This window comes from Montipora capricornis, chromosome 4, assembly GCF_036669925.1.
Source record: "Montipora capricornis isolate CH-2021 chromosome 4, ASM3666992v2, whole genome shotgun sequence".
Classification (NCBI taxonomy): Eukaryota; Metazoa; Cnidaria; class Anthozoa; order Scleractinia; family Acroporidae; genus Montipora; species Montipora capricornis.
In genome coordinates this window covers 5,017,608-5,041,355 of record NC_090886.1, presented here as the reverse complement: position 1 = coordinate 5,041,355, position 23,748 = coordinate 5,017,608, and the positions used below count along the sequence as shown (strand labels likewise).

The following is a 23,748-nucleotide window of genomic DNA, read 5'->3' as shown; positions in this document are numbered from 1 at the left end:
ATTAATCTGAACGAGGAATTTAAACGCGGTCCTGGATTATGGAAATTTAACAACACTCTTCTTCAGGATGAAAGCTTTTTACAATTAATCAAAGACTACTATCCATGTATCCTGCAAAAACAGGCTGATGTAACTGATAAACAACTGCTCTGGGAATTAATAAAAATGGAAATAAGATCCGAGACAATACGATATTCTACAAGAACGAGATGCTTCCGTGAAGCATACACTGGGTTGCCTGTGGTCCGTGAAGCATACACTGGGTTGCCTGTGGTACGTGTTACAGAAAATCAGAAGGCACTGAATTGTGTGGTATTGAACTACAGCTTTCCAGTCTCTGAAGAATAACAAATAAAAGCGAAGCGAGAAACATTGGCTTCTGGGCTGACATGTTGATATAATTTTTAAGTTTCCTCACAACTTCTTTTCACCACAACTTCAAGCGTGCCCTCTGAGGAGCATCTGACAGCTTTGTGATACCAAAGTTCACTGAAGTTATCCCTGTCCAGCGGGTTAGTGTTTGGATGGGAGACCAAAACAATATACCCCTCGTAAAACAAAAACATCGGACAGAAATTACTATTAACGCTAACAAATGCGAACTCAGCAAGGTACATATTTTGTTAGCTTGCTTTATGCAAAACAAGAACATCATTCTAAAAGCTTATTCTACGCAAAAAGTAGGTTCTGGAGGTAATTTTGAGAGTGGAAATCAAGGTTACGCGGCAGACGGCAAATACAAACTCACGATTTAATTAACACACCAGAAAGACGCTAACATAATTTTGACAAGAAAATGCTTTACTATTGCCATAAAAACTATCCAGTTAAGCTCGCATATCATAAAACATGATGAATTCATAAAGGCCACCTTTTCCAGCGAACAATTTTTTGAAACAAACAACATATTTGCTATTAGAGGCAAAAACCCCTTCTATTTCATTACGTGCGTGAAGAAACTCAATCGTGTCAAATATGTCAAATATACGCAATATTGCAATAAACTAAATTTCAGGATCAAACCGTTTCCATGAAGAACCTTTTCCTTGAATAATGAAGCACAAAATACACGACAAGCTTTCTTTCAAATAATTCTTGGCTGTTAGATTTCCAATTATTTTTTTTACCTGAAGACTGTGCAGAGTTGATCACAGATCCACGTAAGGTGTTCGATTCGTTCAATCGTTCTCTGTCTTTGTTGAACCCACAAGTTACCAAAGAATTTTCCATTTGGTTTCAGTGCTCTACATAACAGCACACTTGGTTAAATATTATTTTAGAAATACAGCTCACTTTGATTTCGGCTCGACGGGCTATAGATTGTTGTCGAAGTCCATTACTCGTCGCTTCTGAGATTCCAGGTGTTGGTTTTTCACCGCCTGCCTAGTTTATCCAACTGACTTTCCATTATTGAGCGCCATAAAGGTAAAGGTAGTCTCTGTTTACGAGCTAGAAGGCTCATCAGGCCGGCGCTTATCTCCGGTTTCTGTAGCATGAAGCGACTAGGTGTATTTATACTCCCCCCTGGATGGGATTCTAGTCCATCGCAGGATTACCCCCAGCATTACGCCGGTACCCAATTGAGCTCCATAAGGGTATATTTATTTAAGGATCCACTAAAACGCCATTCGCGTTACATGACTTTCGACGCCATTGCAGCCTAAGTTAATGATTCTCCTGTGTCCACCAGAGAAATCTACGCATTTCCACTACCCTCTTGATCCTAAGAAAATACGCGCAGAAGGCTCTATGCACAAAGACACCACTTAGCAGGGGAGTGACAGGCAAGACTTTTACCGACACGGAAAATAAAAAAATAAAACGGAGAAATCTACCCATTTTCCGACTGGGATTGCCATACGGCAACCCAGTAAAAAGTAAACAATTAAAAACGCGCGAAAGTGCAATTCAAAGCAGAAAAGAGCAATTAGATGCCAAAATCTGTAATGACGTTTGCCAAGACCAACAGGACTTGCTAGAATATGAAAAACTAAAGAAAGAATTACAAGGTATATATGAAACTAATGGTAAGGGCGCAATATTCAGGTCCAAGGCTACATGGATTGAAAAAGGGAGAAAGACCTACAAAATATTTTTTTAACCTAGAGAAAAGAAACTATGAAAAAAAGATTATCTCACGACTATATAATGACGAGGAAGAGCTCATTTATCAGATTTCAAAAAAGTAAACAAAGAAATAGAAAATCACTTTAGTCAATTTTACAAAACGAATTTTGACCCTAGTAAAGAAAAGGAGATATCGGGAAAAGTTCCAAGCTTTGTAGAGAATTTGGACCTCGCCTACCTTGTGGAACAAGAAAGTCTTGAATTAGAAGCTGAAATAAATTCGAAGAAGTTCGAGATGCTCTAAACAGTTTCCAAAATAACAAGACTCCCGGCGACGATGGTTTTACAAAAGAATTCTATGAGGTCTTCTTTGACCTTATAGGTGCTGCACTCTTAGACTCATTAAATGCAGGGTTTGAAAATGGAACATTGTCCATATCACAAAGACGAGGGGTTATTTCTTTAATCCTAAAAGATGAAAACAATTTGATGACACTATCTAACTGGCGCCCAGTTACCCTGCTCAACGTAGATTACAAGATTCTTGCAAAGGTAATTGCAAAGAGAATTGAACCAGTCTTGCCGAAATTAATTCATCCGGATCAAACAGGGTTTATTAAGGGAAGATTCATTGGACAAAATATCAGATTGTTGAATGATTTAATGGCATATACAGACGACCAAAAAATACCAGTAATTCTGTTGTTTATTGACTTTGAAAAAGCATTTGATACAACTGATAGAATGTCACTTTATTCAAAATGTACTCGAATGCTTTAATTTTGGTCCTGTTATAAGAAAATGGGTCTCAATACTCTATAGGGACGTAGAAAGTGCTGTTATGAATGGAGGCCACTCAACTAATTACTTTAAAGTCTCAAGGGGAGTTCGACAAGGATGTCCACTAAGTCCCTTGCTATTCGTGTTGGGTGTAGAGATCCTGGCTCAAAAGATAAGGCAATCTACGAGCTGCCGTGAAATAAAATTATCGCAATCAGCAGAAGCCAAAATTAGCCAAAACGCAGACGATACAACTGTTATTTGTAGGGACTTAAACGCGCTCAGAGAAAACATGAATGTTTTAAATAAATTTAATTAATGAAATTTCCGGCCTCAAATTGAATAAGAAAAAAACTAAAGCAATGTGGATTGGTTCGGCTAAAAGTAACAAAACCAAACCTTTGGGTTTCCAACCCTATCAAGAAACAATTAAGTCACTAGGGGTAAATTTATCATATAACCAAGACAAAAATAATATTCTGAATTTTTTTGTAAAAATTCACAAGATGGATACGAAGTTAAATATGTGGCAAACGAGAGATTAAACTTATATCTAAGATAGTTTATGTGGCTTCCATGCTTAGTGTTCCTGAAACGGTGGTTAAAACAGTGCAAGATAAAATATTCAAATTCTTGTGGAAAAATAAGAAAGATAAAGTAAAAAGAGCAGTATTATATCAACCATTCTCTCATGGTGGTGTGAACTTCCCAAATGTCCACACAGTGGTAAAATCACTACGCTTGAGCTGGCTAGGCAGGTTTTTAAATTGTACAAATGAGACCTGGCAAGCTATCCCTAATAGTTATTTTAACAAATATGGAGGATTACCATTCCTGTTAAAATGCAATTATGACTCTAAGCACTTTGACAAGAAATTGCCTCTTTTTTATAGTGAAATGTTAGAGTATTTCAAGGAATTATGCAATGGTTATCCTCATGTTTACAATAGTGAGTTTATTCTCTGGAACAATAAAGAAATTACAATAGAGAGCAAATCTATTTTTTGGAAATATTTGTTTGAGAAAGGAATTTATTTCGAACAGGATTTATTAAATAAAGACGGTAAGTTTCTATCTCTAGAAAATATGCAAACGAAACACAATGTGCAACTAAATTACTTAAAATATTTCCTACTTATTGCTGCAATTCCAAAGTATTTGAAGAGAAAAGCGCAGGCAACTAGCTGCTTTGACAAACAGAAATACACTTGAGGAATGGGATATTTTTCATCCGTCTAAAGACAAAGCTATTTCTTTAACTAAATGTAAATGTAATGACTATTACAAATTATTCCAGGAAAAGATTAGGACAGACCCTACCGCTGTTAAAAGATGGTGTAGACGTTTTGCGAACTTTGATTCTAGTTAGAAACAGATCTTACACAAAATTTACAAAACGACGAGTGACAAAAAGTTAAGAGAATTTGGTTATAGGGCTTTCCACAGAATTTTAGTTAGTAATAAGGAGCTCAAGCAATTTAAAATCAGGAAGGATGACCTATACTTTCAATGTAAAAATCCTGATTCATTAGAGCACACCTTTTTGGAGTGCCCTATGAGTGTTCAATTCTATCAAGAAATCCTATCGGTTCAATGCTTCGAATAACACTGACATAAATTTATCGGTTGACGAAATTTTACTTCAGAATTATCCCCCTCCTACTATCAGTAATGACCTCCGACGCCGACTGGATCTGCTTATCTTACTAATAAAAAGGTACATACCGGTACGTTATACACGGCTATCTTTAGCTCGGTGGTTATTTCCCTACCAATTAATGATGTAATCCTTGCAAGTTCTAACATGTTCTTTGCTTGGCTAATCCCCCCTCCCACCCGATCTCTGAACTCGCTTCAATAAAACAGCACGCCAATTCACACACACTACCCAAGCGAAAGTTGCACCATCGACGCATTCATGAATGACGTAATGCCTTTTTATGTATTCAATACTCGCTTCGAATCAAGCGCTTCAATAACACAAAAAGGAAATATATTTTATAAACTCTTGTTCTTAGGCCATCGTAGCTTGATTAAGAAAATAACACAAACAGCGGTGATAAACATTGTATTCCAACGCATTTTTATAAAACTTGACGTTTCGTATGCTAGTTAACACATATTTTGTTCTAAATAAAGAGTGGAATATTCATAAATTTTTATGTAAATTAACTTTTTAACAGCTTTTGGCGAATAAACATCATAAGTTGCGTGATTCGAAGTCCCACTGACCATATGGTCGAGTGGAAGTTTGGGTCTGGTCAGATAAACGCCGTGCAGTGCACAGAACCGCGCTCGGCCCATGGCCGCGCGGCTAATAACCGGTCAGTGTAAAACGCAGACTGCAAACTGAAGACCAGGGGTAAAATGCAGATTGAGGTTATAACGTAACTGATGAAAAAGCCCAAACCGCTTAGAAATGCTAACCTTAGGCCTAATTAGGCTTAAAACAATATTTAGGCCTAAAGGGCAACTGTCAACCAAAAGACAGTTTTTCGCAAAAACATTCTCCATAGTCCATTTATGTTAATGGTTAAAAACGTTCATCTTGCAAAGCTTTATTCTCCGTTAATTCAGCCTTGAAAGTGCCAGAGTTTCGAAGCAAGCAACCGTGGACAATCTTCCTGTCGGTGTACGTTGGATCAGTGGCTTGATCTGATCGGCGTAATCACAAGTTGAGAAACTAAATATTTTAAGCAAGAGCCGATACAATGTACATTTGATTTTAGTGGTGTACTATATTTCGGCTGGCCAAACCATCCTTCTTCAGGTACAATGATGAGAGTTTACATTGAATTGCTTCTTTGTGCATATATATAGTAAATGGATATTGAGGAAATAGTGGAAAAATGTGATAAAGCATGGCAGTTACAACGACATTGAATTCAAATACTAAGAGTAACGGACAAATAACGGAAATGACTCTAAATAATAAACTGAAATCTAATACGTATTTTCGCGGATATTAAGACCGTTGGGATCAATTGTCCTGCCTTTTGAAATTAAAAAAGCTTCCCTGGCCTTACGGATCGAAGCAATTCAATGTAAACTCTCTTTGTACCTGAAGAAGGCTGGTTTGGCCAGCCAAAACTTGTAGTACACCACTAAAATCAAATCTACGTTGTATCGGCTCTTGCTTAATTAATATACTGATTTAGTTTCTTGAAAGTTCGAATTTTCCCGCTCTTGGGCAGTTCCAGTAAGAAAACTTCGATTCTGGGCCATGTAACATCATACGTCACAAGTGTGTAACTACAACAAGGTACTGAAATGGCCGACTCATCGAGTCGCAATGATAGTTCAACTTCTGGATCTGATTTATCTGATTTCGAGGGAACTGTAGGGGAGCATACGATAGAAAATGAAGGTGTGCCTTTCGCCGGTATTCAGCCATGGCGTTTTGAGCCTCCAGGGAGAGTTGTTGCGACACAAGAGAGTGAGGATGATATCGAACCTCCACGCCGTCGTTGTGACCAAGATAGTGAAGAATAGTGACTATCTTGAAGCCTTGGATGTCCAAATGGCAGCGACCTTCCAAGTTGAATTGTAGTTTTAACGCAATTGAAAGTAGTTATGACTATTTTCCATTTATTTTATTTATCTTCAATAACCACCTTTCGATCAGACGGGAATGCTGTTGCTACTTGTTTTGTGTGTTCATGTACCCTCTATGTTCGCTTCAGTACACATTAATTACTGGGTTGCCAAACCCAGTTGGAATCTGCGTTGAATTTCATCGTTCCTTTGTTTTTTTCCGTGTTGGTAAAAGTCTTGCCTGTCACTCCCCTGCTTAGTGGTGTCTTTGTGCGTAGAGTCTTCTATGCGTATTTTGTTAGGTTTGAAGGGGCTGGGGTAATGCGTAGATTTCTCTGGTGCACACGGGAGGACATTTAATTATTAACCTGGAATGGCGTTGAAAGTCATTGTAACGCAAATGGCGTTTTAGTGCATCTTTAAACAAAAAAAGGCCCATATGGAGCTCAAGAATGGAACGTCAACTGGACAAATAACTTAGGCGATGAAAAACAAATACCCGGAACATAAAGCGACGAGTAACGGTCTTCGACAACAATTTCACTTTTCGCAGCTGGATATCAAGTAAGCTTTTTATGGATTTACTGGATTTAACAAACATTGAAGGAATCGAACGCTTTGAATGCATCATTGTGTTTACTGAAGTCACATCTAAGTTGTCTGGCAAGTCATTTTATGACTCAACTCTGCAAAGGTAAAAAAAAAAAACTTTGGAAATGTAACCGTGATAAATTCTTTGAGTGAAAGCTTGTTGTCTCTTTTGTGCTTTATTATTTACGGTCAAGTTTCTTTCGAAAAGGTTTTGATGTGAACTGTCAGAAATTTATTTCATTGCATATGCTTTGTGGTTCTGTGTTTCGTTTGCACGCACGCAACTGAAATAGGAAGGGTTTCTTGCCTCTTATAGCAAATATGTTGTTTGTTTCAATAAATGTTTCGCTGGAAAAGATTTCTGTGAAATTTCCAGCTTTTGTAAATTTATCATGTTGTGTAATTTTCGAGCTTAACAAATTTGCATACATGTGTTGAAATGTGATACGGGGAGAATTTTTGTGGTAGCGCATAAGTCACGAAAATAAACAGGTCTATTGGAAGCGTGCTTGAGTTTCAACAAAATGACCCCCAAAATCGGCAAAAAATTGTGACGCTGATGAATAATAAAGTAGCAGCTATTCCCAAAACGATGGAATTACCTGGTGATAAATCTTGGAGAGTAAATTTTTGACTTTGCAGGAACAATGGTCAACCTCAAGAGTTGGGCGATCTTTGTGTTGAATTGGCACATTTCTTGTCAAAATTTATAACAATTGAAAGAAAAAGAAAACTAACAACAACAAAAATCCGGTATCTTGGCATCATTTGACACAGATGCTTCACTGTTTCGCGAGTAAACATGCCGCGGTAACTTGATCACTACGCCCGCTGAATTCGATGTGCGATTTACTACGGTGCTGAGCTAAAAGTATAATTACAACAAAACAACTAAAATCTCCCAAAATGTTTTTTGCTGATGGTAACTTTTTATATTCGTGGTTCAAAATTAATGTTGTTTTTATTTCGTAAATTGGTTACCGATGGCAAAATATTTTATTCTCGATCGACCGTCCTGAAACTTCCTTCTGCCCTTCCTATTAAAAAAACTGTGTATCAATATTTATTTACTTTTACATCAATATTTGTTTTGCATAGAGCAAGCTAACAAAATCAATATCTTGCTTGGTTCGCATTTGATAGCGTTAAAATACAATTTTCGTTCCTATGCTTCTGTTACGAAGTGGTATGTTTTTTAGGTCGCCCATCCAGATACTAACCCCGCCGGACGGGATTTACGTTCACTGAACCTTTGTTTACAAAGCTGTCAGATGCTCAGAGTGCACGCTTACACTTGTGGTGAAAAGAAGTTGAATCTCCTGGAAGACAAAACGCAGCTCAGTTGACAATATGGAATAAAGCGCTGTGTTACTTCGGTACCACACGTAAGCAATGCGTGTCTATTTTTTCTAAAGATGACAGGAATTTCTTCTTTCTGACAAATGATTAATAGGCCGGTAGCCAGGTTTTTAACCTCAGAAAAGTATTTGCTTTGTCGTATGAACGTGTGAGCCAAAGGGCCTCTGCTGGTACGACTTCTGGGTGACCCCTTAAATGGTCTTAATGACCCCCGACTTGAAAAAAAATTGCCTGGAACGCTGCAGTTTAATACCACCCAACTCATTCTCTTTGAACCACAGGCAACTCAGTGTACGCTCATGGAGCGTCTAGTTTACATTGCAAAGGTACCAGCACCAGCACCAGCACCAGCACCAGCACCAGCACCATTTCATAGATTTGTTTCCTAATTTTCATTTATTCTTTCAAATAAGAATACGCGCCGCTTTGTTCAATTTTGTGAAACAAACAATGTCCATGTGCTATTTTGTTTTGTGATATCAGTACTAAAAGGCTCTTTTTCCGTCTTCGCCCGCTCCAAATTTTCACTTTAAAGGGTGTGTGGAATTCTAATTTGAACCTTTTCAAAAGAGCAGGAGGACGTCTCCTTTGTTTATAATTGTGAAGTTCATAATGCAAACGATGCACCCATGCGTCAAATCAATTAGGGTCTTGTTTTCATGCCTGCTGTTTTCTTGGTTTCTTCTGGTTTTTCATGATCTTACAGAAATCTAGGAATTTCTTTTAAAATATTTTACGCAATAAGATGAAAAGGTATCAAACAAGCCTTACTTTAGAAAACTATTCTACAGCACATCATTTTGGGAGAATAAAGAATGTCTTTCGAGATGTATTCCTAACTTGCACCGTAAGAAGGTCTCTAATTCCCTCTCATGACCTTTTCAATTATAAACTGTCATTGATGAATAGTAATTGCCTCGTCTAAACCTCCACATATTTACATCTACATTCATAACTTGCAACATCTTGAGCAAGAATATTTCACGTCTCACATGACAATAAAAAAACTTACATTGATCCGTTTCGCACAATCACTCGTTTACATTCAATGTGTTTAGTTGGGCTTTTATTAGCTAAAATTATTCCTATTCAACATATATGTCTTCCATTTTTAAATGTTACACCTTGCCGGCTTAAAGACAAAATAAAAAGTTCATCTCTTTAATCAATACTGGGCCCCGTCTACACAATTATCGAAGCTGATCGGCTTGCTTATGTGTCGGCCAGGATTTTGCTAGAACACTGCAGAACATTTCAGAATGTACAACTTAAATCTTCGAACTTCTTAGCATCGATGGTAAGAATCCAAGGCAATTTATTATTTATTTTTATCCTCCCTCACCCTTTGCTGCCGATAAAAATCCCTGTGTTTTTCTCAAGAATAATGCGACTTTTGTTTCGTAGTTTGTCCTTGTTATGCAAATTTTTTGACAGGGAACATTAAATTACAAAAAGTTTTTACCGAAAGAACGTTAACCATTTATATGGACATAAAAGATGCAACACTTAGCGGGAAATAGTGTCTTAAGTGAATATTTGAGTCAATAATTTTTTTTTAATACTTAAATTTTTTCAATGTATTAAATACAACTGCCAGTTTTAAAAGTTCTGGAGATATTACTCAATACTTCTACATCTCACTTGCAGCACTTCACTGACAAATGCAACAACTAGTTTTATTTTAAATCCTAAGTATTTTTTTTTAGTTTTGAGAAAAACCGTTTTCCCCTTACAAATCCTTATAGTTCTACTCTTGCGTAATATAGATTCAACTCATATGTTGAGCTTGGGCTACCTGTGGAGTCACGAAGTAAAAACTAGCACGGAGACTAAGTACTGTTCGGGTTAGCGATTGAAAAATCAAACATTGAAGCAGATATGATGCAAATCGAGTTGCCTGGCTCAGAAATTGATTTCGTCCGGACACAGGCACACGCAAATCGGAAACAGGGGCGACATGTTCAGCATATGATTTAAACATATTTCAACTGCCTATCACACTGTCTTACTGATCTTAGGCCGGGGCAGATGTACTGAAAACTATTACTAGTTTTAACATTGAAAGAATTCAGTTTGTCTTAGCCGGGGAGTCTGAGGCGCATATAATGGCTGAGGTTTCTTCCCAGTTGGTTTACGAAGCAATGAAGAATAAAAGGATAGAAGGGCAGAAGTAGTTTCCCTTTCACGGCACGCCAGCAGTGACGAAACCCTGCGCGTCCCTAAAGACTTACTAAAACACTGGCGACTAAAGAAGCTAAGATAGTGTTGCTTACTTTGAGAGACGCTCTCTTCTACGTGTTTGTAAAACTGCGATCAGCTTGTTGTGAAAAATAATCTTTGAACATGTTTTCAAGGAAATCAAAAGCAAAATGATCCTGAAGTTTTATGCCTTAAAAGCGCTTCGTTTTTGAGATGCAGAGGGAACTCAAAAAGGAAGGGGCTTTTCGAGAAACGGGCACAGGCCAGTTACGCGCGCGTGAAAACATGAAACAACAGACCTCTTTACAGTTGCGTGCTTAGTTACCTGGCCGTAAATGAAGGTGTTGACCTTGTTATGATACAGACCTCCCTCCTTTTGTTATGTTCATGATGTTGTTGTCATGCTAATTAGTAAGAATTTACATAAGAAAAGCAGTGAGGTTTCTATCAAAACAAAGTCAACTCCAGCCTCACTTTCATTCACAGGCCAGGTAACTAGGCACACAACTGTAAAATTGACTATTGCAGAATCGTTTCCTATACACTAATACAGAAATTTGCTTGCCAATACTCATTTTAACATTGAACGATCTCATTTTATCTAAGGTTTTCTGACGCGAATATAATGTCTGGGGTTTGTTCCAAAGGAACGGCGGATATTATGAAGGAAGGGTTGGACAAAGCGATGGAGGTCTACAAGTCCCTAATCTACAAAACAAAAACTACTGGTGCTGTTTTCTCTTTGTTGATGAGAACCCACTCCATCCTGTTTGACCCTGATGGAGGGTATTTCTACTTGAAAGACCATGTTGTCGCTCTTTTGGGGTACTTTGGTGGGGCGCTAAAAGAAGATGATCTACCATCTACAGTAAAGCGACACTTGAATGAACTAAAAAGGAATCTGACTGAAGCCGAGAAGTATCTTGAGAACATCAAGAAACGGATCGAAGAACGCTTAAAGGTTGGTTGTTTATTCCGCTAATTAAACAGAAATTACGAAGACTAAGGAGTAGGCTTATATCCCCAAAGCTGACGAGGCTGAGGCAGACAAATCACGTTTCAAATAAAAAAACATACCCTCAATGCAGCAGCAGGACATTATGTCTCAGAAGCACACCTATGTCCAGAAATGCAAACCTGCTGGCTCTGACCAGCTTCGTTTACAAACTATTTTGAATGGTTTACCGTGTAATGTATATAACCACACTTTTCCGAGTTACAATATACTTTCCAGTAGTTGGATATTATTATTGTTCCCGGCTCAATCCACCTTTGAATAATAATCGAAGCAAAGTCGCCTCATCTCGCTTGTCCACCGCTATAAAAAAACATTTCCTAAGCAATTTCTTTGCGAAATAATAATAATAATCATCATCATCATCATCATGATCATCATCATAATCATCAAATTTATTACTTATATTGCGCTTTTTTCTATGAGAATAATCAATTTGAGAATTGAACTTACAATAAAATCTTTACAAAAGGCCTTAGAGAATAAATATAGCTAAAAGAGTAAACGCTTCAAAATGTCAACGTTCCTAGTTAGCCTTACTGACAAAGGAAGGCTGTTCCACAATACTGGGGCTGCAACCATAAACGCACGATCACCCATTATGATAGTCTTTTTCGTTCTGAACCGCGGACTAGCTAGCAATATACCATTGTCGTTCCGACGCAGTTGATAATGTGAAGCCGGTAAGATTGAAACTAAAGCTAGGAGCTAAACCCTGAAGTATCCTAAATGTAATAATAAGAATCTTAAATCTATACGCAAACGCACTGGTAGGGAGAGATCTGGACCTCTTCGTAAACTTCTTGAAATTCTAAGATTAGATAAATTATAAATCTAAACTATCCTGTTTTACTCAGAAGATAACGAATGATACTGACAGCCCTCAATTTGTCTTTTCTGATGTCTTTGCTCAGATATCTTCCTCAGCAATAAAGTTTTGCTAGTGATGTCAGTTCGAAAGGAGTGGGTTTATCAGTGTCGACCACCCTTCGGTCGTTTGCTTTTAAATGGACACAAATGTATTATAGGGGATTCTGGAGCACCTGCCTCTCGCCTCGGTTTTGGGGGCCTCCAAGACAGGTGCGTCCAGACGCCCTATAAGACATGGGTGTGGAGGGCGCCTGGCTTCGAGCCGATAAAGCTTGTTTGTGGAGGGCAACCCCGGTACCCATTTTTTGGCACAGCGCCGAGCCCCGGTTTTTTGAGCGGCGCGCCTCCTTCCTACCCGTGGGCGATGTCAGCCAATTAAAGAAGGGAGATGTATTGTACAATGGGCAGAGGAAGAAAAGACTTTTACACTCAAAGCAATAAAGCAAAGAGCAAGTAAAACAAGTCAGATAAAGCAAAGGCGAGCTAGTACAAAACTTGCAAACGAATTCCACCAGAGCTTTTTGCAAATGGTCGTAGCAACAATTTGAACAATGCAATAATTGTAAAACATACAAAAAGTGGTCGCATTTTGTAACAATTTGCCCGCATGTCGCGGAAAAACATCTTGGAATAAAGCTGCAATGTTCACAAGAAAAAGAAAGGACATGTTTTTTTTCGCAAATTCGATTGTCTTTGAACCTGCCCAGACTGCAAAAAATAATGCATCTCGACAGAGAGCTTGCATTTCAGCCATGTTTAAAATGCGGTCAGACTGAAAGCAATAATGTAACGTTGATGAAGTATTACCAAATTAAAAATCCAGACCCTGCAATAAAAAAACAAATTAACTTACGGCCACGATTTCTTCCAGCAAACGTGTCTCGCAGAGGACAGAAATCAAGTGAGGCCTAACGCTTTTGTGAATGTGATGGATAAAAACCTTCGTCGATCAGCAGCATCACGAACTTCTTTGTGCATCACCCAAGAACAGAGAAAAATCTCTGATTTAGGTGGGAATCGAACCCACCACCTTCCGATTAGATCACCGTTCCTACAAAACCAGACGGGAGTAGGCCGTGGGAGTTTGAGGACAAATCGGCTCGTTCCAAGTCCAGTGCTAAGAGTAAATGAGTGTTGTCCTATGTAAATCATTGGTTGGCAATTTCTCCTGGGACATGAAGATGTCCCAAGAGAAATCGAAAACAATACCTATGCAATTATGGCATTTGTGCAAGTAATGAATTCACAGAAGCGTTAGGCCTCACTTGATTTCTGAGCGGGTCAGTGCTCGCTTGCAAACATTACGTTCGACTTGAATTTTTTTCTCGCCTGTGAATTTTGAATTTCTCGACTTTGTTTTTATTTTCCACTTGAAATTTTGAGGTTTCCAAAAAATTCTTAAGTTCAGTTTTCCTTTTTGTCGACTCCGAATTTAATTTCTCGACCTCCAATTTGCGTTATTTTGATAGTGTTTTTAGCATTTTTTAGTATTTATACAATTGGATTCATTTACTCCCTTTGGAATAATGCTTGTGTTTTCGATTTCATATTTTATGATGTGGATATTTTGTCCACAGCGAAGTGCCATACTGGGCGGTGACCAAAAAATTTACGTAACCCCAACAGACCTTTTTACAGCAAAGTACGACGTCAGGGATATTTTCAGGATTCCGGCATTCTGCTGATACAAAAAATGGTTGGTAGGCCCAAACATGAATTTTTGGCCACAGCAACTTAAACCTTGCCATAGGTAGTTTTCACGTGACATCACTGAGTCGTCGCCATGTTGGTGGACGAGAACAAAAGATCTCTCATTAGCTTCTTTTGTTCGTCTACCAGAAATCGTATATTTCACTATTGTTATTGGTGTCTCCAGAGGTTGGTTGAAAACGTCCTATTTGGTGTGCGACTGCCAGTTGTAATGTTAAAGAGCTTTTAAACGAAGGCAGCGGCCCGCTGCTCAAACCACAAATTCGCGCATTTTGCAGTCTTCACGTTTATTTTACAGCAAGGCCGAGGCGTGTGTTGTTCGTAAAGGGAGGTGTTCAGTAAGAAAGCGTACTGCCAGGAGATCCGCCATTCAACCAAACAAAAAACTCTTTTGACATCCCTTCGCACGGACGTTTTTGTGCCGAATTCGTCAAGGCAACAACCATGGCTTGGGCAGTGTATTTATTTGGGAAACCCATCGAGGTCCAACGGCAGCAGCCGCTCTTTATCCAGACCAAAGTTTAATATTGTTTCCAGACGAAGGAGGAAAAAACGCAGTCGGAACTGCGTTGTTGTACATCCAAAACGTGTCCGGAGCGTCAGACCAGTTTGAGCATTTTGTGCCGGAAAAAACGTAAGGGCGAAACCAAGCGGGTCTTTCAAGAATAAACCTATCAATTGAAGCCTTTGTTTACTGTGTCGTTGGAGCGCAGGTCAACGTGCGTGGCAGTATTTTGGCTTTTGGCAGCCGCGCAAAAGAAGACCAAACAGATTCTTTGATCCTGCTGGAAGACTCAATGAGGCAGCCAGATTTGGCAAACAGTGTTTCAAGATTCCAGCTCGTAGTGGACGAAGCAAAAGTGCGTTTCAACCTTGCAGTATGACCGGCAGCGTGGTTCAAGCCATCGCAAATAGTAATAAATACAGCAAGCACAGTTGAAGTTGAAGCTGTACTGAGATGAAGCTAGGGGTAAACAACGATGTCAACCAGGAGAAAAAATAGTCAGGCTTGCATTCGATGGATGGTGGACCATCAAAAATAAAACCCCCAAACAGCCTCCCCTGAAATTCATAACACAAACAAAAAATGATAGCCCAAGGCACAGCACAAAAGAGCAACCGCAAGCGCCAGAACCAGAGGCAGCGCCAGCGCCAAAGGCGGACCAACACGAGGTGGGATTGTTGTTAGAGGAGTGTTTGGGATATTGATTTCAAAGCGCAACAGAAAAAGCTCTCGCTGATGTCTATGGCACAAAATATCTAATCAACCTGGACCACCAAATTTTCACAAACCACGGAGTCTTTCACTCACAAGTCCTTTTGGACGACCTTGTCTGTGAAATAAAACTCTCTGCGTCCTGTGAAGTTGTCAACGGTTCTGAAGCAACAAAACTGGGCTACAAACTGACAAACATCAAGCTAATTTACCCTTTGCAACCACGCCCTTTTACCCCCCCCCCCCCCCTTCTTCCCCCCTTTGCCTTTTTGATTGTTTTTCCTTGTGCGGTTTTCATGGAATAGATTTTTATCTTAGCACGACAACCCCCTGTAGTTGCACCCCCGCGCACTCGTCCTTCCTCTTGCCCAAGGCATTTCTGCTTTTTGGCTGGGGGGCGGGTACGACGCTTCTTTTTTCAGGCGCAAGCAGGTACACGCTGTGCATCTCTTACAGCTCCGGCAGGTACTCGAGGTCCACTTCCAACATGCAGCCCTCTCTATCGCTCTCTTTTTTTGCCATGATCTCCTACTCGCCCGGCGTTTTTTTCGTCCACCGGAATTTTCGCACTGGGAGCGGCTTGCTCATTGCCCAGCCGTTCGGCTTTTTTGCATCCAATTATTGAATGTACGTCGTCAGCCTTCCCGGGTCGTGCCCCCCACGTAATGGCCGTTTGCCCTTGAGTGCTTCTTGCTTGCCATCGAAATTCCGCCTCGGATCCCTTTTTCAACGAACAGGTGTCAATGTCCGTGAGCAGCTCCAGCTTCTGCCTTGTCATTTTTTTAACAGTGCTCCCCACGCCGAGCCTGGCAGCGTGACTGTAGTAGTGCGATGGGTCCAGGCCGTAGATCTCCTGAAACGTCTCTCAAAGCTTTGAAAAACGTCCGCCAAGAGCTCCACGTTGCGTTGCAAATACCCTTCGTGGTAGTCTCCCAGCGTCTTGCAGCCAAACGCCTTCCAAATGGCCTGCGCTAGATCGTACTCTTCATCGCTTATACCCTCGCCCTGCAGCTCGCTCCAAAGCGCCTCCTTAGGAGGCAAGTTCGTCTCTTCGAACCTCTCCCAGCCAACCATGTACTTATAAGGGTACACTCCCTTTCTTTGTATCAGCTCAATTTTCGCCTGCATGTTTGCAAACCGTTTCGTATGCCTTAGCGCCCTTCTTGGCGTGCCTGCTACTGCCTTCTCCAAACTTGAAACACCAGTGTTTTTAAATACTATCTGTTTTTACAGGCTAAAAATAGTTTAGTTTATGTATCACCTTGCGGACACCCCGCCATTACGGCCTTCGATATTATGGAATTACGGACACAGTCCGAGGTACCTACCTAACAGTTTTATTGGCAGACTCTTGGTAAAGCTGACATCGTTCTCATAGAACATGGTTACGCAAAATTGTAGTCTGTTTTTCTTCAGTTGTCAACACACATGTTAAACGACTTCTAGAATAATGACTCTCGTTGCATGACTATTCTAAGAAGAAATTAAGGAATCTCATAGTTAAGTGAAATCTAATGTTTGGCCGATTTTCCACTTTCAGTAGACGGTGACGGAGGAATAATTGAATAAGGAAAACGGAAATTTTAGTGGGCGGAATAACGACTTTCTTTGGGATAATCGATTTGTCGACCGGAATAAGTAGACCTTTTTAAAGGAATTATGAGTTCTCTTTTTTCTGGAATAATGGAATAACGAAATTTTTTAAGCAGGAATATTGGAATAATGAACACCCAATTATTAATATTCCTCTTCACCCCCGAGTTTTTGTACGGCCGTGGTTTGAACTCGGGACTCTGATACTCAATCAACCATGACAACTGATTCTGTTTTTTGAGTTGCGAATGGTTCTCGTGTGACAAAAGTATTTGATCTTCAAGAAGTAATTGCAATTATTCTTATTTAAGTTTGTAAAGGGCAACCTCGACCGTGTGATAACCAAGAAAGAGTTAAAAGAGATACAGCTCGAACAAAACATGATAAAGAGGGATCTTGATGTGTGCAAAATGCACGTCACGGATGCGAAAACTGAAGTGCAAAATGTTGAAAAGTCGGTAAATGCTCTTTTAGCGATGTATGGTATTGGAGTCGCGACTGTGGCAATTGGTGGAAGTAAGTGGTATTTAGTAATAATAACAATAATAATACTAATAATTACAAACAGGACCTCATCAAGGGGAGGCTTTATCTCCCATACCTTGCTTTGGAGTCAACCCTTTCCCGAGTAGATTTATTTATAGAAAGCCTCCCTTGGGAGATTCAGCACACCCATTGTTGTAAAAGCCAACCAAAACAGAGCTATCTCAGCCTCAAGGGAAATGTGATACTTTTTGTGGGAAAAGCTTTTCCTAGAAATAAATTTAGTAGAGAAAGAGTTGACTCAAGGAATTATTGGAAATAGAGGCTCCCGTTGATGAGCTTCTGTTACAAATTATAGTACACCACTAAATTTTCTCCGATTCTTATTGGTTTAAATTGATCACGTGACGCAATAGTGTTCGTCCGCGGAGAGACACTATCAGCCCATAGTGCTCGTCCGAAGAAAATACCCGGATGGATAGTAGTCGTCCGCTGAAAATACCTCTGTAAACAAGCGGCCTTATGGAAAATAAACAATCGAAATTGTATTAAGAGGGTTTTTGTTTGTTTTCTTTTTCAAATTTTACATTGGCTGACACGGCTTTCGTCTAATAAAGTTGAAAATAGTTCAACATGATTATTGAGCTTGCGCGCGGAAGAAAATTAAGTAGTGAACAATAAAGACAAGTGTTTATGTCTCGGAACTATCGGTCTGATAGTTGCCCCTTGGAAATTTGATGTTCTTAAAACTAGCGTATTTGCTCTCGAAGCTTCGCTTCTCGGGCAAATATTTGTTTTAAGAACATCAAATTTCCGCGGGGCAACTATCAGCCGATAGTTTCTCGACAGAAACACTCTATTGTTTAAATAATTGCGTTCGACATGTCTAATCTTGGGTACCATGTGCATAGGGCAAATTTACGTCATATGCGCATGCGCATCTCAGCTTTGATTCGTCAAAGGCGCAAAAGATTGTTTTTATGGAGTCAATTTGCACCAACACACTGCTTTTTTTGCAAGGGACATTTTTCAGTAGTAATAATATCTCTCCGACAATTTCAACAGATTCCAGATTTTCAGAAATTTAGTTTTTGTGACGTCATCACCTCTTTACTCTACCCTTTCTTATTTTTAGCAACATTCCACAGGCCTCAAATAGCAGTGCTTTCGATAGACGTTCTTTACAGAGAAATGCATCGTCTTCATAGCATCTTGGCTCGTGGAGTGATTCAAACCTCCAAAGTTCTTCCAGCGAACGCACTTCATAATCAATTATTACTCCTAGATTTATGTGTCCTAAAGTGATTATGGTCAGGATTCCTATTCCGATTGAAAAAAGGCGTGGCGTCTACGAAAGGCAATCATTTTTTCTATACTGTAAACCTCGATGGTCTCCCTTCCAAATACGAACCCCACCCGACAGGGATTGACCACAGTGAACTATCGTCGTGAAATTTAAATGGGAAAACGCTTTTAGCAATGACAACTATCAAGCTGAATTTGGAGGTTCACAAGTCTTTCTCGTGATACCACTGTACTTTATTCACACGAAAAGTGGAACTAATAACCAAAGGATATTCGCGATTTTACTTGCTGTGAAAAAGAAATTGAAGTGAACTCGGAAAAGATGAACATATCAGCCTCGATGCCGATGTTAAGCGATTCCCTTTTATTTTCTTCTGTCTTTCTAGGTTTAGTATTTTACTAATAACCAAATGTCCTGGGGGTGGGGAGGGGGGGGGGCTATTTACGTTGAATCGTTTCCTCAGGGCCCGTTTATATGGAGAAATGTTGTCCCGGGTAAGAGGATCACCGTCCCAGCTGTATCAACTTCAGCGAGCATTTATTGGCCCCTTTGAGGTTGCGCTAGAGACAGGATCTAGGGCCTTATTGAATTGCATTGTGGGACTGTTTTTGGGGGGGGGGGGGGGGCCTATTTTCATCTTGGCGTGCACGGACCAAGAACTCAAGTTGCAAGAAAGCGATATACCAGGAGAAACCACCATTATATTGTATAGTGGCAAATTTGAAACGATGGCTGCTTGCCGAGGTGCACAATTGTCCGGATAAAATTTGATCAAAAGGTCAGTGAGATCATGGTACATACGATGTTTTCTTACTAACCACGTAAGTTATAAAGATGTAACCTGAAGTTACTTGTTATCATACAAGAATAAACGAAAATATTTTTGCTTTGCAGAGTAAACGACTAAATAAACAGTGGTTTGTCCCTCAAAACAATCCCACAAAGCCAATTCAATAAGGTTCTCAACCCTGTATCCCGCGCAACCGCAAAGTGCCCAATATGACAAAAGAATTGACGCTTTTGCCCGAGTCAAGAGCTACCCGTCTCAGTTTCGACCATCAGGAGACTGGGAAGACACTCGCTCGTTTCTTGACAGAGTTGACCCGACTAGGGGAACCAAACGCTTACACGGAAAAAGTTGGCACAGCTTGGAGGGTGACCCTTCCGTCAAGCCGAGCCAACTTTTTTTCTCATATAAATGGTTCGCCGCGTTTTGTAAGGAAATGTAGGAAAAATTATCTCTCCCAGGGTATTTCGGGTAGGTGGGCGGCCTTTCTACCGGGGAAACTTTTCTTCATATAAACGGAGCCTCAGAAACGATGCGTAGTTATTTCGACCACAACTTACCTTCTTAAATCAAACAGAAAGCAACAGCTTACTTATGCTTGAGAGTTTAGCCAAGGGCCAAGTATTTCAATCCTGTCACATGACTCATAGTACTTGGCAGCTATTGAGACCATCTGAAGAAATACATGCTCGTATCCTCAAACTTCGCGGTCCTATAAGATTGTTTCTTTCCCTACTCTCCTCCTTTGCTTCCAAAGCGACTGTCGAACGAACTTCAACAATCCGAGATTGCTACTAGTAATTACAATAATTATGTTAGTCAAGTCTCGAGCACATCTTGCTGAGCTCAAGTGCTCCACTCATTGGGAAGACTACAAATCAAATCTGAGCTTATTAACCCATTCATCTCTGAAGAGATAACGAGTAAAAGAGTTAAATTAAATTATAGATCTAATCGTAGGTCTGCTTACGAGCCAGTGGCCCAACACGCCGGTCCGACTCGATTTCATGTGTGTGTTGCCGGTCAAATCCGTTCTCAGGTTTAATCCGTTTTTACTTACAGGTTAAACTCGTGATTCCTTATTTTACCTAGGTTGTATATGAATTCTCAGTACCTAGTTTAAAGCAGCTATCAACAACCCAAAAAGGACTGAAAACACCTATGCCTTCCCTCAAGCTGTGTCTTACGCATCTCAACACATCTTCTTAGTGTTTCGTACCATCTTATCGGTTCCTGTTTTTATACACTTAACCATTCAGTTTCAACACTAAGTTACAACTTAGTAAAGGACTCTCCAGAATTTAAGTCCTGTGTATTCACCATTACACCACGACGACGAACAAGCTCAACCTAACACAGTTCTTTTCACTATTTACGAGGAATGCCGTAGGCATCGTCGATTGTGTTCTTTGTGTTGAATTCTCACATAATTTGTCGAACTTTATAACACTTCAAAAAAAAACAAAGCAAAATAACAAAAACCCGTAACAATGAGTTTCACTGCCGCATGCCAAAAGCACTTGACCAGTGACACATGTACAAGAGGTGCAAAAACATGGAAATGACTTCTCATTGTTCAACTACATGCAAGTAATGACTGTTTAAAAAAGGTTACAAACTTTGTGGACTACCGGAAAAAAAAAACTTTGAATTTGATTCTTCAAGTACTTAATATAACCACAAAGGGGTTTTATACTGAATTACATTTCTACAAGTAACTGTACATCGTTCAATAATCTACCTTCTAAAAAGTCACTTGTCTTTTTCCTTCCAAAAACCAGAAAAATAAAACTAAAACGAAGTCACATGAAGGTAATTCTTACTAATCAACGTTTTGTTTTTCTGCTGCTCTAAGAAAAAATAAAGCAGAATTAGTTATCATGCGCAGTATGCCCGTAACCCCAACTTTAATGCTTACCATTTAAAATCAGTGCTTAGACTTAATAACAACTTCCAAAGGCATTTTTACAGACTAACTCATCAAAAATGTACGCTAACTACATCTCCTTACTGATTTACTTACCAATGTACACGTACTTGCTAACGATTGATGGTCTTTTTGTTGATGTTTCCTACTTTCAATTTCAAACTAGTTTAAAATTAAATTTACCTACGTTGAAATCATTTCAAATTTACCTGTAACATATATATTTCTTTTTCAACTTTAATAAACAGTTGCATGTGGAGCAGGTGTGATGGTAGCGGGGGCATCTAACGCAGTAGGAGGGGCGGCATGTGGAGCAATAGCGGGAGCGACTCTTGCGATCTGTTACAAACTTCTGGAAAAGAGTGGCAGCTACGCAAAATGGTTGACCGAATTCAAGAATGACAAGCTGCCAAAATTGGAACAAGGAAAAAGAGAATTTGACCTGGAATTATTAAAGAAAAACTTGGATCTGCTTGATGTGGCAGACTAGTGGTCAGTCAGGTTTGTACTAAATGGAGCAGTGACAAGTCGGTACAGCACACTTGGATTGCACAGGATATCAAGAAAATAATACAAGCTAGTTTTAATCTTTGTCAAATACGACCACGCATTATTTACAAGAGTTAGAGACGTGAAGAAATGTAATCGACCTTTTTAATAGTCTGAATGATCTTTCACTGAAGGAAAAATTGTTATGAAAGTTGTTACGACAGCAACCTAAAGATGCTATCTTGTTTGTTTGTTTGTTTGTTTGTTTTTGGCAAGTTTTTCCTCGTCAAAGCACATGTACTTTAGGACTGCTTAGTTTACATGCAGACATGTTTTCTGAATAAAAAAAAACCTTCTTATAAAAGATAATCTCGTTTGTATCTGTATTTGGGATTATCGTGTATTTTGATTTTTTATATTGAGCAGTTTTATTTTTTTCTCCAACTTCTCAGCGGTCCGGAACCCTAAATACTTGAATCTGATTGGCTAATCTCCCGCGCTCCAGCGGTCCATATTTTCCCATCCGGACCCCGAGTACCGACCGCTCCGAAATTTCCATCTTAAGCAACTTTTCAAGCTTTTTGTAAAAGTGTCGTAAACAACGTAAAATGTAAATGTGAAAGTGTGTTGCTTTAATTTAAAGCTTATTACTCAACTTTATTTCAAGCTGTGGACTCCTCTTTCGTTGACATCAATTTCTGTCACATAACGTACATTTAAGGCCCTTTCACAGCAATCCTGTAGAACTTGAAAACATAAACACGTTATTCCCAGCCTAGGTTGGTTTGCAATGGGAAACACTGTGCCAGAGGTCTCGAGAATGACCCTAGGCCGCATACTCGAGACCTCTGGTACAGTTTTTCCTATTACGGACCTCCCGGCCGGCAAATACCATGAATGTCTTGTCCCTCTCGCCAACCTTGTCTAGAATGCTACTCACTAAAATAGTATTTCAATTCAGTTCCGTCTTTATTTCATTGCTTTCTGTTTAATAGAAATGCACTCGAGAGTTAAAGAAGCAACGCAGGGGCGTAGCGTCCTTTACGCAAATACGCACGTGCGTTCTTGAGAAATTGGAGGAATTTTTTTTATGATTTTCTGTTATAAGTAAAAACCCTCTCAGGCAGTCTCATCACCAGTCCCCAGTTATTTTTGAAGGAAAGGTTATAATAAATGTAATTTCAGACGATTGAATGACTGAATGAATTATTCAGAAATTAATATTCTAGGTCAGTCAGTCTCCCTGTCTGTTTACTTTATTTTTTTGTGCTGTTTTAATTGTGATCACCCTTTCCACGGGTTTTTGTGCTGCTGCATTAGATTATTATTATTATTATTATATTATTATTATTATTATTATTATTACTACTACTACTACTAAAATAATACGCCAATTTACTGGAGGATAGGTGTCGTAAAGGTAGCAATCTCCTCAGCAGCAAGGAGGTCACCATGGCAACCAAGTCACAGTCCACCTCCCACGGCATCCGTCAACACATCCCTGAGATCAGCGAGTATGGAACAAGATGATTCAAGCCAAAGCACACGGCAATGCGCCTGCAAACCTCACTGGAGTCCCCCCAAAAATCTCAGGAGAAACCGTTGCATTGGCTTGGTTTAACTTTGCCTAAATGACATTTAGCTGCATTTATTATTATTATTATCATCATCATTATCATCATCATCATCATCATTATTATTATTATTTTTATTATTGTTGTTGTTGTTGTTGTTGTTGTTTATTTGAACTGCGGAGAGAATCAAGTTAAAATGCTGATCATCGCAGTTATGAATCAACGTTACTTGAGCAGTGACGAAAGGA

General features: G+C 39.4%; 1 protein-coding gene and 1 pseudogene across 1 annotated transcript in view; both read left to right on the top strand.

Annotated features, from left to right (window-relative positions):
* LOC138045309 (uncharacterized) overlaps nt 1-22,284 on the top strand; it is a 25,799-nt gene extending 3,515 nt beyond the window's left edge. Inside the window, exons 2-4 of the mRNA XM_068891748.1 lie at nt 11,137-11,491; nt 17,246-17,450; nt 21,686-22,284. Coding sequence (XP_068747849.1) covers nt 11,156-11,491; nt 17,246-17,450; nt 21,686-21,927 — 783 coding nt within the window. The 5' untranslated portion in view covers nt 11,137-11,155 and the 3' untranslated portion in view covers nt 21,928-22,284. The remainder of the gene's footprint in view (nt 1-11,136; nt 11,492-17,245; nt 17,451-21,685) is intronic.
* Nucleotides 12,492-15,009, top strand: LOC138044660 (uncharacterized; annotated as a pseudogene).
* Nucleotides 22,285-23,748: the final 1,464 nt, after the last annotated feature.